At 49.0% G+C, this 17,361-nt stretch overlaps 3 protein-coding genes across 9 annotated transcripts in view; 2 read left to right on the top strand and 1 right to left on the bottom strand.

Annotated features, from left to right (window-relative positions):
- Positions 1-4,849, top strand: part of VCF1 (VCP nuclear cofactor family member 1) — a 17,093-nt gene extending 12,244 nt beyond the window's left edge. For 2 of the 3 annotated variants that reach the window (XM_059908950.1, XM_059908949.1), the window contains one exon: positions 2,434-4,849. In XM_059908950.1, the coding sequence (XP_059764933.1) occupies positions 2,434-2,670 (237 nt within the window). In that variant the 3' untranslated portion in view covers positions 2,671-4,849. The remainder of the gene's footprint in view (positions 1-2,433) is intronic. The other variant, XM_059908951.1, reaches the window with a different exon arrangement.
- Positions 3,689-17,361, bottom strand: COG1 (component of oligomeric golgi complex 1). Of its 5 annotated transcripts, none has more exons than XM_059908938.1 (15): positions 17,005-17,361; positions 13,668-13,912; positions 13,351-13,532; positions 13,036-13,206; positions 10,578-10,734; positions 9,715-9,925; positions 8,548-9,339; positions 7,862-8,008; positions 7,233-7,394; positions 6,251-6,378; positions 5,671-5,779; positions 5,117-5,226; positions 4,958-5,036; positions 4,456-4,490; positions 3,801-3,888 (listed from the first exon to the last, which is right to left on the bottom strand). In XM_059908938.1, the coding sequence occupies exons 1-14, from the start codon at positions 17,317-17,319 to the stop codon at positions 4,476-4,478; spliced, it is 2,823 nt and encodes a 940-aa protein (XP_059764921.1). In that variant the 5' UTR covers positions 17,320-17,361; the 3' UTR covers positions 3,801-3,888; positions 4,456-4,475. The 5 variants fall into 5 exon arrangements, with proteins under 5 accessions (XP_059764922.1, XP_059764920.1, XP_059764919.1 ...); XM_059908940.1 differs by having other exon boundaries at positions 3,840-3,888; positions 4,456-4,493; XM_059908939.1 differs by having other exon boundaries at positions 3,689-4,493.
- SLC39A11 (solute carrier family 39 member 11) overlaps positions 16,647-17,361 on the top strand; it is a 424,377-nt gene continuing 423,662 nt past the window's right edge. Inside the window, exon 1 of the mRNA XM_059908944.1 lies at positions 16,647-16,772. The gene's annotated coding sequence lies outside the window, so the exon portion shown is untranslated. The remainder of the gene's footprint in view (positions 16,773-17,361) is intronic.

The following is a 17,361-nucleotide window of genomic DNA, read 5'->3' as shown; positions in this document are numbered from 1 at the left end:
CCTCTCTCTCCTTTTTAACAGTTATTGTACAGCAATCTTTTTTAACCTGTTTATGTTAAAGAATTTTTATCTTTTCTCAGAATAGTGTCACCTTTGCTGTTACAGTGTGAAATAAATATAATTTGAGATGGAAACGTGACTTACTAGAAACTGATTCTAGTTCTTGCCTGAATTCTCAGACAGTACCTGTAACGAGAAACAGTAAAGACAACAGACTAAGAGGAGACAGAGAGCTCTGTGCGGTGGGCCTCTTACCCAGTGTAGTGGCTGCTCGTCACCGAGTTACGGCCTCGCCGGCTGTGCCAGCGGCAGTTCTAGCTGATTCTGCGCTAGGCTGGGGGAGACTTTCATGGAACACAATTTTTGTTTTTGAATTGGCTTTGACTTAAGTCTTCAAGTAAATGTAATTGCTGCTGCTGTTAACCCTGCCATCTGACCTTATTCAGCCCATTATAATGCTTTCATGAATTATTTTTTAAGAAGATAGATAGGTTGTCTCCTACTACCTACAGGCAGTGGGCTAAGTGACCTCTTAAGTGTAAGTGCCTCCAAATGACCTATGGACCATAATTCTTGGTTTAAATGTTAAGACTGGATGCCTTTTGTGAACATTGCTTTCTTTGCCATTTTAGATAAGTTTATTTGTGTACATATTGTTAGGTATAACTTTTGATCAAAAAATGGATAGAACTAGTATTTTAAAAATCGCCTTTAAAGTATCCATCTGGAAACAACATTGTATTTATACATTTACTTTTATAATGAAAATAGATAATAACCACATTGCAAAAAGTTGCAGTAAAGGGTAGAAAAAATCACCAACTATAATCCCTCCATTTTAACCTAACTACTATGATCTGTTTCTTGCCAGTCTTTTTCCTTACATGTAGATTTCACACGGTCGTAAGCAGGCATTTCAAAACTAGTGTTTTTGTATAAGGGAATATAAATGGAGAAGTATCAAAGGGTAAGATTTTAAAAAGCTATACACCAGATCATTAGCCTCTAGAATTCTAAGTGTCTCATGCATTGATTCCTTCCAGCACAATATTGTGTTGAGTTGTAAATAGAGAAGGGTGCTGTTAATCAAGTTATTGGGGTTACCATTCATTAGAAATAGTCAAATACTGTAATTCGGAAAAGGATCCATCCTTACCATTGCCTTCCCTTTGAAGATCCTAGCATCGGAAGGAAGGCGATTTCTGAGAGTGACTCTTACCAGGGAACTCTGAGTAGCTTCTTCAAGATGACTAAGACACCAAGTAACATTAGGGATATTAAACAGAAAATTAGGCACATGTGTGCACATATGCACATGCATACACATACCGAACTGCAAAAATGCTAATGTAACTCTACAAGAAGTATATTCAAGTCTTTCAGGACAGTACAAACTACTAGGTATAAAATAAGCTACAAGGATATACTGTTCAACACAGGGAGTATAGCCAATATTTTATAATAACTATAAATGAGATATAACCTTTAGAAATTGTGAATCAGTATATCGCACACCTGTAACTTATATGGTACGGCAACTATACTTCAATTAAAAAGTCTTTCAGGATATGTGTTCTGCCTTCAGAGAATACAGTTTTGTGCCCATCAGGTGATAACCACAAAGTTGTCAAAATTTTCACTTGTGCCCAGAAGCCACCTTACTTGTTATGAGGACACCTGTTTCATACCCTGTACCAATGACTGATGCTTCCCTTTGGAGGCTGAGAACTCCCTTCTGTGATTATTGGAAATGATTGGAATGCGTGGTAAAAGCAAGCAGGGAAGATGCGTAAAGGAATTAAGATGTAGTGGGGGCTTCCCTGGTGGCGCAGTGGTTGAGAATCTGCCTGCCAATGCAGGGGACACGGGTTCGAGCCCTGGTCTGGGAAGATCCCACATGCCACGGAGCAACTAGGCCCGTGAGCCACAGCTACTGAGCCTGCGCGTCTGGAGCCTGTGCTCCGCAATGGGAGAGGCCGCGATAGTGAGAGGCCCGCGCACCGCGATGAAGAGTGGCCCCCGCTCGCCGCAACTAGAGAAAGCCCTTGCGCAGAAACGAAGACCCAACACAGCCAAAAATAAATAAATAAATAAATAAATAATAAAAATAAAGGAATTCCAAAAAAAAAAATGTAGTGGAAGGGATTTGCGGTCGGAGGGCCCATGCTGGAGTCCGGACCCTGCCTCTTCCTGGGGGTGTGTGTTGGGTCATCACCCCACTGGACTTCACAGGGTAGGTGTGAGGACGGAACGAAATATCTTAGTGAATATGCTTTGTAAACTCTAAAACCCAGCGTATGTTTCCATGCTGATCCTCCTCAAACTGAATAGGAAAAACAGTCCTAAAGAGGGTATTTGAAGTTAAACCCCCGTTAAGCTCCTAAGACCCCGAACAGCCTAACTGTGATGCCGTGTCTTTTCCCCCCTTTCCAGTCTTCAAGCAGTGACAGTGGCGGTAGCAGCGGCAGCGGCAGCAGCATCAACAGCCCGGACCGGGCCAGCGGGCCGGAGAGCAGCTCAAGCCACCCCGCCGCCCGGTCCAGCCCCCACGGCCCGCAGCCCGCGCCCGCGCCGTCCGCGCTGTGCCAAAGCCCGTACCTCCACATCAACCAGACCCTGAAGGAGGCCCACTTTCACAGCCTGCAGCACCGAGGACGGCCTCCCACATGATGTGCCGGCACTTTCTTGCCTTCTGTGAAGGGACCGCGCTGCGCAGATTTGATATTTCAACTTAACGATGTTTTAAAAAATAATTGCACAAAAAGATGCCTGTTGGCTTTTCAGTCTATATTTGAAATAACAGGTTAACAGGCCGTTGTTTACTTGTGGTTTTGCTGCACTATTGCGATTTCAAAGGGGCTTTGAAGCAGTTTTTTATAGGATTCTTTTGAGGGTGGGTTATCAAATCCAGGGCAAGTCAACAGTAGGAGGAAATCTCATCTGCGTGTTGAATCCATAGTTTGTCCAAGTCAGACTGATTTCCAGATCTGTCACTTAGAAATTCTACTTTCTGTAAAAAGGCCTTTTCATTTTGCGGGATCTTCAATTTTTTAAATTCAATAAACTAGTAAAGAGTATCTACTTTCCATGAAAAAACCTAAGTTTTTTTCCAAAACATAGAAAGCTTGATTCAGTCTTGCACTGAAATTAATTGCCATACTACCTCTTAGTATGTAGATGTCCTGTTGAAAGTACTCTGTCCTCTGTGACAGGAGAACCACCAGATTGCAGTCAGACTGTATGAAGTCAGCACCCGCCCTGATAACCGTCCTCTCTCTTTGTTATATATTTGTATTTCCAGAGAGAAGGTCTCTCAGACCCTTGGATCCCCAGATAAACTTGTTACCGTTATTCCTCCAGAGCCTACATCTCAGACTTAGAAAACATTGCTCAGTTCGGACAGTCAAGGAATACGTAAATGACTTTGTCTTATTCACAGACTTGTCCAGCAGCAGCTTGTGTGTGCTCTCTGATAATTCCGCCTTGTAGTGTCGAGAATTAAGGCGCTGGTGAAGGCTGACACAGTGTAAGCTCTCTGAACTGGTGTCTGAAGTCACAAGTGTTGTGAAACTATTGGACAAGGATTCACTTTATGCTTAAAGTAACCCCCGACGGGAACCAGGGGGCCCCATTCCACCACGGCAACTGGAAAGACTGGTGTGGCTTAGAAACAAATGAGCAGAGGCACTTCTAGAAGAAATAATGCAGGAGTATTTATTTAGAGAGACGGACTGTCCCGTGTCACTTGGTCATACTAGAGAGCCACCCAAGTTTGAACAGTGAGGGCGCAGACGAGTCCTCCTCCTCGGTGACAAGCTGTCTGGACAAGGAGCCAGCGTGCGTCGGGTCGTCTGCTCGGGAGAGTGCCGGGGGGACAGCAGCCTGCCGCTGTGCGTAGAGGAAAGTGCCTTAGCGTCTACTGGGCCCCCGGCCTGCTCGCCCTCCACTCCGCTTGGGGTCCACACAGCACACACAGCAGATCTGAGAAGCACGGACAGCTCTAGAAGGGGACTCTGCTTAGTCCAGATTGGGCAAGGACACGGGCAGAACGGGATTTTAGTACGTGACGGAAGTAAAATCTGAAGCTGAGGACGGTAGGAAGAGGGTAAACGTGTACCTTCTCTCCATGGTTTGTTTCTCTCATGCGGGTAGAGCTGAAAGGTCATTTACTTGAAGCAGAAACGGAGAGTTGTGAGGGAAAGGTACAGCACAGGCCTGGGCTTACAGAGTGGGAGGCTTGTGCAAAAACTTTTTTTTTTACTACCATCTCCCAAGTTTTAAAACCAGATGTTTGACGAGGATTTTGTATCTTACTGGGTTTGATGGCAGGGAATATGGAAAGGATACCTGGCGAATATTTTGTCTAATCAGAAAGCAAACAAGGATTAAATGCTGGAAGGAGGCAAGCTGTTGGAGCTCTCAGACACATGCGTACACAACACACTTCAGAAATACCCAGGAGGACTCCCGCAGGCTTAACGGATGGCAGCCTACTGAAACAAAACGTGTGTTAACAAGAACATGAAAACTTGAGAAAGCACATTTCCTTGTATTTCCCACCCGACTAAGAAATGAGAGGTGCAACCATCACTGGAACAAAGCAATTGTTTTTCCAAATAAGTACATAGTGAAGGAAGGGTTAGCAGTTAACTCTCTTACCCTGTTAAACACAAGAAGTATTCTCCATCCCGTCCTGTGTATTTGCTACAGCCTTGGCAGCCCGAGATACATTTCTCTTATGAGGCTACTTGATAGTGTCAGTGGGCATCTCTTAAAACCTCTTATTAGCTCAAGCTAGTAACACCTTGTACTTCTATTTTGCGCCGCCATTAAAAGCAGCACTAGTGCATCCTGTCATTTGGTTCTTTATTGGTTATTTAAAGGGGAGCTGATCGGGTGGTCTGGTGGGAGACGGGGCAGGATGGATGGGGATGAACCTCTCGTTCTGTGCACTAACCTGGGCTCTGGTTTCGATGCTTCTGCCGGCTGATTTGGCCTTTCGAGTGCTTGTCATGCTCAGTGGAAGAAGTCCAAACCTCCAAGACAAGATGAGGGCATTTCAGGAGAAGGACCAGGAAGCTTTGGGGCCCCAGCAGGAACCACTCAGAATCATTACCTGATCTGACTTGATGCTAGAGGCAGGATGTTATGGGCTTCCTGGGAGTTGAACGTACTGCTCCTGGGGGTGAACTGATTCTCTGTACCCGTCAGCAATCCAAAGAGAACCTGCCAGACGAGAGACGGAGCACGGTAATAGGCTGGGTGTTGAACTGTCCGCTTAAAAGAAAATTCTGTCGGTAATCAATCACTACTTTGTTTCTAACCATCCTTTTGGGGAGATGCTCTTTTGAGTGTGTTAATGCTCCAAGATCACTTTTATCACTGCCCACAGGTCAGAATCTCCGAGTCGAATAGCTCTTTGATTGTATTCCTCTTTCTGAGGCCTTGATAAAACCTGAATAGTCCTTATTCACAACTAAAGGGGTCATCCCAGGGTTGCCTCAGCCCTGAGGTTTGATCTAATCCTCTTTTCGGCCCCTGTAACTAAACTCAGCTCTGTGTCTTAGCCCCTCTCCCCCCTACGTCCTGGAGCATTATGTGCTGGGCAGGTCTGTGCTGTAATCTGAGCCCGTGGCGCTTCGTTCATGGTGAGCGAGTTCCCGGGCTTACCGAAGTCCGCTGCACCAGGCGGTTGAGGTTGCCGTGGAGGTGCGGTGTGAAAACGTCCAGGTCAAACGGGTCAATGAGCGCTTCAAGGTCGTCAGCCACTTTCTCAACTCTGCAAAAAGGATTGAGTGGGTCATTCTCCACGTTTTGTAGGACAGAAACCAATCTTTGGGTGTTTTAGTGCTAGAGAAACCCTGGAACTGGGTCTGTTCTCCTTAACTGCTGGCTTAGCCCCACTTGTCACTGATCATCGAGCTTAAATGATCCTCAGGAGTTTACACCTGATGGGATGTCCAAGTCCAGTCCACAACTTCCCCAGCTTGTTTCTGGGGAGGGTACCGGAGGCTCAAATCACACCCCACAGTTGGTAGGCTGACTCAGAAGAAAGGAATGAGATTCCACCTACTGCACTTGACTGTGGAATCTATCCAGCAGGTGGTCGTTCTTTATCTTGCTGGTAACATGAGCCCTTACTGTTGAAAACAACCACAACTAATGGGCAACGTGAGGCTGACTCCAGTGGCTTCCCAGAAAAGGGCTGCGCAGGTTTGGAAGGGATGCGGTGGGGGGTGAGCATACCTACCTGGGGTCCTGTTTGCTGCGGCCACTTTTCACCTCTTCACCCTTGGTCGTCAGAACGATGTGGAGATAACGCAGATCGTAAAGCAGCTGCAGTGCCCGATTCTGGGTCATTGGAAATGCACCTTCTTTCTGCAAATGAATTTCCCGTCCCCACCCATTAAGGGAGATGACTTGTTATCTGAGAATAAACAGCTTCAGGTTTTGGCTGCGTTTCAGCTGGTTATTTCAGAAGCTTTTTATACTCAGAAGGCCAGTTTAATCTCATAACAACAACAAAAATAAGTTATGTAAGATACCTGGTCTTCAACAAAACTAAAAACCTAATGGCAGGGAAGAGACCCAGCCCTTAAAAAAAGGTCTCAGGTGCTGTAGACAGTCATTTTAAAAGAAAAAAGCTCCTGGCATGAAGGAGAGGCCTTTTGAGGAAACTCAGGAGAGAAGACTTAATCTGAACTCCTTCGCAAGTCAGGAGTTGGTCCTGTCTCAAAAATGTTAGTAATGCAATGGGAGTACGCACCAAAGGCAGAGGGCTGCAGAGCACTGAGGGCGTGGAGGGCTGGGCGACAGGAGCTCCCCACCGCGGGTGTGCTGTGCTTTGCTACTGTTCGCGCTCCCTCACACTACCACCCCCCCCCCACCACCACCAAGGCAGCGCACGTGACCCCGCTGCATCCTGAGGAAACAGGTTAATGATCTGCCCAAAGCCTGCAGTGACCACGTGGCAGTGCTGAGCTTGGAAAGCAGGTCTTTCTACAAAACTTTGAGGCTTTCATCCTCGCCACTGGTACGGAACTGCCTTTTCAGTGATGACCAGCTTGACCCTTGGGAATGGGTGTGATTAAATTCGAGGAGCTGGAAGCCACAGCCGATTAGATAGCCCGGGGCAAGTGCTCCTTATCACCTGGAATCCTGGGTGTGAACTGCCCAAACCCAAGAAAAAGCTACAGTTTTTGTTTTTAATGGGAAAAAATTCACACACCTACCTTCACCTGTTTTTCTTCTGAGAGTTTCTCATAGGCAGCTACTACTTGAACCAGACAGCTTTTCAGCATCTCCTGCAGCGTCACCTTGGGCAAGGCATGGCCTCCAACCCGATTAATTTCCTGGCATAAGCTCAACAGGAAGGACTGTACATACCAGGACGGCTAAAAGAACAAAGGAATGTCCAGTTGCCAACTTGCACCAATGCAACGAGACGGGCTAAGAGTGGATTCATTTACCCTACCTAGGCTTATACGCCAGGACCTTGACCCCTCCGGTCAGCCCCTCTCAGAGCAGACCAGTGAACAGATACGAGTGACGTCCGCTGTCATTCCCTTGGTGGCCTGGCACCGTGTTTTCCGTGGCTGTTTCCACTTTAGGGTGAGTGGTTCTCTAACTGGCACAGAGTCTGTGCTGCAAAAGGCAAGACTCATGCACTGACTCCTCGAACAGTCTCCTATCTCCTTGGCCCCACGCCCTCTTTGCCCCCAGAGTAGAAAGTTACACGTACTACTTGCAGCCCTTCCTCACAAGCTGTACGCTGAATGATTACTTCTCAAGTCTCGGTCCTTTCCACAGAGCAGGCTTTCCCCTGTCCAGTGGCGGGCCCCTCGTGGTGGCCCTTGCTCACCTGGACAGGCAGTCGGATCTTGGACGTGACGCTGCTGCCAGACTCTGCTTCCTCCTGGATTTCTACTTCATCCCAGCTGGTGGCCGTGGCCAGGACTGAGCCAGCGTCATCTAAAAGTAATGACTGGGTGAATCCATGAGCCAGAACCTGGTGATAGAAAGCAAATATCCATATAGGCCACTCAGAGCCTTTGTGGAGTTTGTCTCAACCTACTCGAGTCATCTTGAGACCAGCTTCTGCTGCTTGCGCTGTGTGTGGGATGGCGAGTGGCACACATCACTTTTCTTCTCACTGACCGCTGATGCCAGCAACGGGGATTTGGTTGCCAACTACCCTACAGATGTCAGGGGCCACCTCTTAAGACACCAGTGGAGACGATGATATTTAGGTTGAAGAGCAGAAAGCAGAGACCCTTGTCCAGGGAGAAAGTCTTTCATTCTCATCAGATGGAAGGAAAAAAATCCAGGGTTTCTGTCTATAAAATGTAGGCTAAAACGAATGGAAAAGTTTTTACATTTGAGCTGTCTGGCAGAGATAAATGAAAATAACCGTGTGAAATAAGAACTGTTATTCCCTTACTATTGGAAGGCCTCACTGAGCTTGGCCAGCCTAGACTAGGACAAAAAGGAGACACAAATGGGGACTTCCCGGCGGGCACAGAAGGAACACGTGTACGTGTCACTCACTTTCACAACCGCCGAGCTCCAGACCCGGTAGCCCATCACGCTCTGCTGTAGGAGGAGCTCCTTCACTTCCTGCCACTTGGCCTGCATGGGAATTATTTCCTGAGTTTTGCCCTTGCCCTGTTTTTTCAGAGCCCTAGAATCCCTTGCTGGTTTCTCGGTGCTCCCTGATTTTCCCAAGATACACTGCTTCAGGTGGGGACACAGCTCTCCCAGTGACTGGCAGAGCCTGGCCATGAAAAGGACCGAGTGTAGCTGGACCCCGTCGGGAGCGTCCTGCTGCCCTTGTACAGCCTGCTGGATGCTCCGCAGCTCCGCCTGGACGCAGTCCGTGATGTGCCCGACGCAGGCCGCGGAGTGCACCTGCAGCATCTCCTGCACGGTCCCCGCGTCTGCGTATCTGTCAAAGGCACAGTGCCTGGCTTGCGCGGGGGAGACGTCCTTGGGGGGTGACGGGTCGCCAGAGGGAAGGTAAGCCAGGAGGTCCTCCAGTTTCACCTTCAGTTTCGAATCTAGGGCAGAACAGAAGCTCTGTACACAAGGGCTAATGGCTTTTGCTTTCATGGAGAGCCCACTGCCCGGGAATTGAGCCCGGTTTGACACGCTGACCCAGGCAGCATCGGGAGGCAGGTCGCTGGGACTCTCGGACCAGAGGAAGAGAGACATGTTGTGCTCAAAGTGGATGTGCTTATTTGAAGTGGAGCTGCTGGTGCTACTTTCAAGTTCCCGCAAGGCTGAAACGAGGAGCTCTTTGGAACTGCTGGAGATGGAGTCAAAGCCTTCTTTTGTCAGAGTCTGAAAGCAAAGGAGAGAAGAGTTCTTTAAATCCCAGTTCTTTCCAGGAAACCTCAAAACCAGAGCACTAAGTGGTAATCTATCCCAACATCCAGTGTTCTCCGCCACGCTCAGAAAGATGGCACGGTGGTGGCAGAGAACGACGTCATCACTGATGGACGTGCACGTGCTCCCAACCACCCGACAGAGGCCTGGCCTCGTTTTCAGCACCAGAATCTGTTCATCTTTATGGCTCATTATCCAGAAGAGTCACCCCTGGGGTAAGTCGGCAGGGAAAGAATATACTTAGCGAGTGGCGGGAATCTCCCCAGGCAATCAAAAGATCACACCGGGATTGGCCACCGAACAGCTGGACCACGCGATTTCCCACCTCACCTGCAGTCGGTCAAGGAACAGCTGCTGCATCAAATCCTCCCAGAACAAGAGAGGCCTGTCCAGAAGCCGCCGACAGACCACATCCCAGCTGTGATGGATCGACTCGTTGGCAAGTAACTCCCACATGGCATCCCGGATCGCCGCGAGACCTTTCATGCTCGTCACGTACATAAGCAGGTTGCTGATCCCATTTTTAATGTCTTCATTACACCTGCAACAAAATCATGTTTCTTGGACTTCATTAGTTTCGTGGTTTTCACACCTTTATTAAGAAAAATAGCTGGACTCCATTTGAAAATCTCTTACCTGGGTCCTACTATGTAAATATCTATTATGTATCAGAGTGTTTATAAATATATAAACACTTCAAGGAGTTTGGGATTAACATATTCACACTACTATACATAAAACAGGTAAACAAGAACCTACTGTATTGCATAGGGAACCATACTCAATATCATGTAATAACCTATAATGGAAAACAATCTGAAAAAGAATATATATACGTATGTATAACTAAATCACTTTACTGTACGCTTGAAACTAACACAATATTGTAAATTAACTATACCTCAATTAAAAAAAACAAACAAACACAACACTCCACTAAATAAAAGCATAGGAGTGGCAGAACTCTAACATAAAGAGGGTCTAAAATCCTCTACGTCACATGTTGAAAGACAAAATTCCCTCTTGGTTCTCCCAGAGGGGGCTAAGCGCTGTGGGGGTAGTGAGAGACGGCTGAGGTGGGGCTGGCCTGACCCAGAGCACCAGCCATAAGATCAGGGCTCTCCCTCCTTCCTGTGGTCACAGGTGAGGCTGGGTGGGTCCTGTCCCCCGCCAGGAAAGCTCTGGCTACTTACATGTGGATCCACTTCTGCAGCGTGTCTTTCAGGTACTCCTGGCTGATGGGACGCGCAAGCGTCCGGAGAGCCGGCTGGAACTCGACGACGGATGCGGGCAGGTGTTTGAACCAGCTGCACAGCTTCATGTCCTCCTGCAGAACACCAATGCCCTTTCCTAAGGAGAAGGCCAAGGGAGAGGTAATCAGAACCATCCTTTGAACAGCAAATTAATAAAGGACCTGGAAGGAATTTCCAAAAATCATCCAGTCTTCCTCTGGGCAGCCGGACTAGACCCCTGAAATAGGGGGAAAAAGAAAGCACAGAGTATGTCCATGCCTCCCCTCATCAGGGAGGGAGTGTGGCAGCTTCCCTCCAGCTCTTCCATCCTATTGGTGGAGAAGGCAAAGGACAGAGAGGAAAGGAATGGGGGGAAAAAGAGAAAGGAGAAAAATGAGGGCTATGTAATGCTTGGCATTTTAAAAGTAGAACTTCCGTTGAAAGTTCTTCCGTTGGGAGAACTTCCGTTGAAAGATAAAGTGAGCCAGAAAGGAGACTGTTTAACACACGTCTGTGTCTGCAAATGACCTCAGGGCTGTCAACACATTCTGCTCATTTCCCTTCTACCTTTGGCTGTGCCTCCTCCGTCTGACCTCTGAGTTCCAGAGTTTCCTGAGGCTCAGCCCTCCGTCATCCCCTCCTCTTGCTGATGATGTCATCCACCCCAAGGCCTCAAACAACAGCCATTGCAGACGCACTGTGTGTGTGTGTGTGTGTGTCTCCTCGGCCAGACCGCTCACTGCTCTCTTCTGGACCCACAGTTGCCTCTCCACCCCACATTCCCACTCCAAGGTCTCAGTTGTTTCCAAGGCAACATTTTCAAAAGTAAACTCGTCAGCAGCCCTTTCAAACCAACTCCTTGTCGAAGCCTCCTGCACTGTCAGTGGGAAGGTAAATCGGTGCCGCCACCATGGAGAGCAGTATGGAGGTTCCTTAAAAAACTAAAAATAGGTCTATCATATGATCCTGCAATCCCACTCCTCGGCATTTATCCAGAAAAGACGAAAACTCTAATTTGAAAAGATGCATGCGCCCCAGTGTTCACTGCAGCACTATTTACCACAGCCAAGACATGGAAGTAACCTAAATGTCCGTGGACAGATGAATGGATAAAGAAGACGTGGTACATATATACAATGGAATGTTACTCAGCCATAAAAAAGAATGAAATAATGCCACGTGCAGCAACATGGATGGAGCTAAAGGTTATCTCACTAAGTGAAGTAAGTCAGAGAAAGACAAATATCATATGATACCACTTATAGTGGAATCTTAAAAAATGATACAAACGAGCTTATTTACAAAACAGAAACAGACTCACAGACATAGAAAACAAACTTATGGTTACCAAAGGGGAAAAGGGCAGGGAGAGAGAAATGAGGAGTTTGGGATTAGCAGATACAAACTACTCTATATAAAACAGATAAACAACAAGGTCCTGCTGTATAGCACAGGGAACTATATTCAGTATCTTATAATAAACTATAATGGAAAAGAACCCTAAAAAAGAATATATAACTGAATCACTTTGTTATACACCAGGAACTAACATTGTAAATCAACTATACTTCAACAACAAAACAAAACAAAAAACTCCTTTCTAGTAAACTTGGACCCCTTCCTTCCACACCCTCCGCAGCCAATCCCTCATCAAATTGTCTGCTAAACACATGTCCGAGTTGCCCAATCAGCTCCATCTCTACTGCCCCCATCGTCTGTCACCTGGTTCATGGTGAGCTCTCAGTGTCCACTCCAGCCCCGGGGGGAACCACTGCCACATAAAAGCCAAACGCATTTAATTCCAATTGGGACAAATGCTGACAAATAAAAGTACAGGGTGCACGGGAACATATAACAGGAGGACCACCAAGCCTAGAAGGTCCTAGAAGGCTATCCACTGCTCTGTTCACACAGCGCTGTATTCTCTGGTCCCAAACGATAAACTGGCCACGTGTCTTCTCATGCTACTCCTCCCCTCACCCACTTCCCCTCAGCTTCCCCTGCTTTTTTTTCAGTTCCACATATACTAACATCCTCCTTGCCTCAGGACCTTTGCACCTCCTCTGCCTTTTGCCTGGAACTCTCTTCTTTGCCTGACTAACTCTTACTCAACCTTCAGGTTTCACTTTAAATATCCTGTCCTCAAGGAAGTCTCTGGCCTTGGTCCCTCCATTCAATGCTACCAAGTCAAGTTGTACTCTGCCTTTATAGCAGTGACCAATATTGATATTAAGCAGATATCTGCATATCCGCAAGTTCAACATCTGCCTCTACCACTAGACTCTGACCTCCATGAAAGTGGGTCCATATCTGTCCAATTCACTGCTGTATCCCCAGAGCCCAGCACAGTAGCTGGCAGATGGCAGATGCTCAGTAAATGAATGAACCAGAAAATAAAAGAGGCTGGCTAAGAGCTCACCAGTAGGATGCTGGCCGGTGACGTTGTCCAGAGTAGAGAGGAGCATGCCACATGGCAGGGATGGATCCGGCAGCAGACCTTCCGGTAAAGTGTAGAAAAGGGCATGAGCTTGGTTCAAAGTGGTGGCCAGCAGCTCCACTAACGAGCAAATCTGAGACTTGACACCAGCACCTACGAGAAGAAACCATCCTCTTTTAAGAATCTCCTTCAGTAAAGTTAGAAACAGAGAACGCTGTGGAAGCTTCGGCCTCCCTCAGCTTGGCCTGCTCCATCCCCGTGTTTACGGCGCAAACGGTGGAGAGCAGCCACACCCACCGTGGTGCTGCTGGTTGAGCAGTTTCTGAATAGCTGCCTTTCTGGCCAGCAGGAAGTCCGCCAGGGCTTGGCGCGGAGAGCTGTCTTCTAAGAGCATCACAGAGCACAGGGCCTCGGCCACAGCTTGGTCGGACACGGCTTGGCATGTGAGCAGCATCTTGCTCTCATGCAGGATGGCTGACCTAGAGAGAGGATGACAAAGGTCACAGGGAGCTTTTTACATCTTGGGAGAAGAACCCCAGTACCTCAGGAAAGGAGACACACTTCATAAAATTGGAGTCGGGGAGTACGGCCATCACCAGAGAAGGTCTTTTTACCGGAAGTGGCTGGCCGCCGCCAGCTGCTGGATGAGTATAGGGAACCGGGAGAGGACAGGGCTGTATCGGGAACTAGAAGAATCCAGCTGGAGCAGCTTGTGAAGGTGGCAGCACAGCAGGTAGAGCTGTGTGGCGTGGAGATACTGAGAGGCCTCCGTGGAGCTCCAGATCTTCTCAGGAATTTCTAGCAGTAGCTTGATCTGGGCAGCCATACTGTAGAACTTCTCCTGGGACGGCTGCTGTAGCTGCGGGGAAAGGCACAGAGCTAAGTCAGGACAAACAGAAGCAAGGTCAGCGTGGGGCCGGCGAGGGGAGAAGTATGGGGGTATCTGGGGGGTACAAAGCTTTCATGAAGCCAGATTCAATGCCGCTCAGCAAGGCACCAAGGTTCGTGTAGCAGAATTACTGTAGTCAAGCTCTTCCCACCATTTGCACCTTTGCTCCGTCCCATGGAGGGGCAAACCGAATCTGGTCATCGCACAGACAGGGTATCAGGGGGCCGATGCACCGCCCCTCGCGTGAGCTTTCCCCTTCCCTTGCTTGACGTTCGGCCTTCCTACATTTTCTCCTGCTGCTCTGAGTGCATCGTGGGCTTCTTTGCTGGCTGCTCCTCTTCACCGACCTTCCACCAAATCTTCACGTTCCACTCATCTCGGTCTGTCCTCTCCCTTCACGATTCTCCTCCCTGAAACGTCAGCTCCCGGCAGAACACCACCGCATCTTGTGGTCCTCGCCACTGCCCCGAATCCCCATCGAACCTTTTCTGCTGCTGCCAGACTTCTCCCCTTGGAACTTTCGCTGCTATTCTATAATCAGTGATCTAAAACTAAATTCATCTCCCTACCAAAAATTTTAGCCATCTGACCTCCCTCAATATCTTCACATATATCATCACTCTGCCCCCAGATCCCAGGAAATTCATGTCCTTCTGATGGTTCTGTCGACATCTCTACAACCTAGGTTTCTTTCTTTCTTTCTTTCTTTCTTTCCTTCTTCCTTCCTTCCTTCCTTCCTTCCTTCCTTCCTTCCTTCCTTCCTTCCTTCCTTCCTTTCTTTTTGGCTGTGTTGGGTCTTCGTTTCTGTGCGAGGGCTTTCTCTAGTTGCGGCAAGCGGGGGCCATTCTTCATCGCGGTGCGTGGGCCTCTCACTATCGCGGCCTCTCTTGTTGCGGAGCACAGGCTCCAGACGCGCAGGCTCAGCAGTTGTGGCTCACGGGCCTAGTTGCTCCGCGACATGTGGGATCTTCCCAGACCAGGGCTCGAACCCGTGTCCCCTGCATTGGCAGGCGGATTCTCAACCACTGCGCCACCAGGGAAGCCCCTACAACCTAGGTTTCTGCTACCACTTCCATGATTCTACTGCAAGTCACCATCATCTCACACTTCGATGAAGCCAAAAACATTTCGCTTGCGCCGTGTTCATTCTCTGTCCCCTCCAACCTATCCTTTTCCTTTGCTGTCAAGTTAACCTTCTTCACAGGCCATTTAGATCGTATCTCTGCTCAGTTCTAAAAGGTTCCTTACTGCCTAGTATCTTAGCCTGGTGGTCAAGGGTTTCCTGTCCTTCCACTGCTTTCTTCCAGGGACCCATTTAAAAGAAAAAAAAAAAAAACTTATTTATTTATTTGGCTGTGCCGGGTCTTAGCTGTGGCACACGGGATCTTAGTTGCGGCACGCAGGATCTCGTTCCCTCACCAGGGATCGAACCCAGGCCCCCTGCATTGGGAGCACGGAGTCTTAACCCATGTTTAAGACTGGACCACCAGGGAAGTCCCTCTAGGGACCCTTGAATCCATTGGTTCTCAAGTGTGGGGAGGAGGAGGATTTCATCCTCCAGGGAACACGTGGCAGTCTCTGGGGACATTTCTGATTACCACAGTAGGGGACAGGAGTGCTACTGGCATCTAGTGGGAAGAAGCCAGGGATGCTTCTAAACAACCCATGATGCCCTGGATAAGCATCTCCAACAAGGAATGATCCAGTTCAAAATGTCAATGGCACCAAGGTTGACCGACCCTGCTTTAATCAAATTGATACTTGGTTTTAATTGTCTTTACATACTCCAGACCCCTATTCCAAATCTCATCTATCCTAAACGCCTCTCCTAACTGAGAAGGACCCGAGCCTGAAGTGACTTCCTTCAGAATTCTTATGGTAAATGTACACAATTATTCTGGGAATCAATCACCCATTATCCTAAAATGTCTTCTTCTGCTATTCTAAATTGTTTACATTTTTCTCATCAACTTTCCATGGATTTAATTTCTCAACTAGATTGTAAGCTCCTTTAGAGCAGAATTCTGATTCTTTGTGCCTTGAACACAGAAGGCACTCAAATTTTTGTGGGTTTGACTGAGAATAAATAAGATATAACAGGAATAAAAATAAATGTTTCCAAAAACAAGCCAGCATAAATTAGCTTAGGGAGGGATGAAGTCCCTCATTTCAGAAATTAGCGAAGAATTTCCAATCTTCTATGGTTCTATCGTGTGAGCCCAGCCTAATGACCTGCATTTTTCTAAGACCCAGACTGTATTAAAAAGCTGCAAACTGGAGCTAAACTGTACTTTTGCAATTTCTTCTTCCACGTCGCTGCAAGGATCTCCCAGGTTTAAGGACAAGTGTTTACCGTTCTCAGTCTCCACACCCTTTCACTCTGCCACCCTGAGTCAACGTTCTTCAGGAGCACAAAAGGCTGCTCCACTATTAGGATCAGCATTCTTCCACGTGGGGTCGAATCATTAGCGTCTGGGGCGGGGGGCAGGGGGGAACACTTCGCATCACCTGATTAGAATAACCTGAGTTCCTTAAAATGAAAATGTTCCGCTATTAAAAGACGAGAGCTTGTTGGCTGGTTACTAGCCTCCAGCGACTCCCACAGAGGGGAGCAGAGCTCTTTGGGGCCGTGGGAGTTATTCTTGGGAGTGGGGTGGGGGCGGGGCTGGAAGGAAAGAACGACTTGGGGGGACGGTGTCAACACGGCAGAACTCTGTTCCAGAAACAATGTCAGGAAACGTGATACAGGGAACGAGCTGAACTGTCTAGCGAGGGACCCCTGGCGTCTCTATCTCAGGTGGGAAGAGAAGTCCGCGACCCCACGAGTGAGGTGAGCGGGGCGAGGCCCGGAAGCGCGGGAAGGCTCCCGAGGAGACGGCCGAGGGACCGCGGAGAACGGGTCAGCAGCAAGGGAAGGACCGCGGGCGTCCCCCCAGGAGCCGAGCGCAGGGGGGCGGCGGGGGCTCTTCCTGAGGCAGGTGAGGCCCCGCCGGGGGCGCCGACCGACCCGCGGGGGTGGGAGCGGCCGGGCCGGGGGCCGGGACCCGGGGCCCGGGGCTGACCTGCGGGTCCCGCGGCGGCCGGGGCGCGGCCGAGCCGGCCTGGCGGAGGCGGGCGCAGTACTGGTCGGTGGCCTTCACGGCGCCCACCAACCCCTCGGCGCAGCGGCGCATCTGGCCGATGGTGTCGACCGCCTCGATCAAGTCGCGGTACCGCTCGCCCACCATCTGCCGCAGCTCCTCCTTCTTGTGCTCGATCTCGGCCCGAACCTGGCGCTCCAGCCCGCGAATCTCCTCCGCGCCGTGGCTCTCGAAAAGCGCCGCGGGGTCCCGCAGATCCAGCCGCTTCAGAGCGGTGGAGGCGGCCGTGGCCGCCATGATGGACCCGTCAGCTGCCCCGCAGGCTACTTCCGCCCGGCG

Source organism: Balaenoptera ricei, chromosome 20 (genome assembly GCF_028023285.1).
Source record: "Balaenoptera ricei isolate mBalRic1 chromosome 20, mBalRic1.hap2, whole genome shotgun sequence".
NCBI lineage: Eukaryota > Metazoa > Chordata > Mammalia > Artiodactyla > Balaenopteridae > Balaenoptera > Balaenoptera ricei.
Note: the sequence above shows the minus strand (reverse complement) of the source record. Positions and strands in the feature narration are given on the sequence as shown.

What these genes read in the sequence shown, in the direction of transcription:
- COG1 (XM_059908936.1), bottom strand. Translation starts at nt 17,319, where the DNA reads ATGGCGGCCACGGCCGCCTCCACCGCTCTGAAGCGGCTGGATCTGCGG. An exon ending in CACCGGCCAGCATCCTACTG is followed by an intron (nt 10,735 to 13,035) that starts GTGAGCTCTTAG and finishes CCTTCTCCTTAG; the next exon opens with GAAAGGGCATTGGTGTTCTG. An exon ending in CTAGCATCAAGTCAGATCAG is followed by an intron (nt 5,037 to 5,116) that starts GTAATGATTCTG and finishes CTTGTCTTGGAG; the next exon opens with GTTTGGACTTCTTCCACTGA.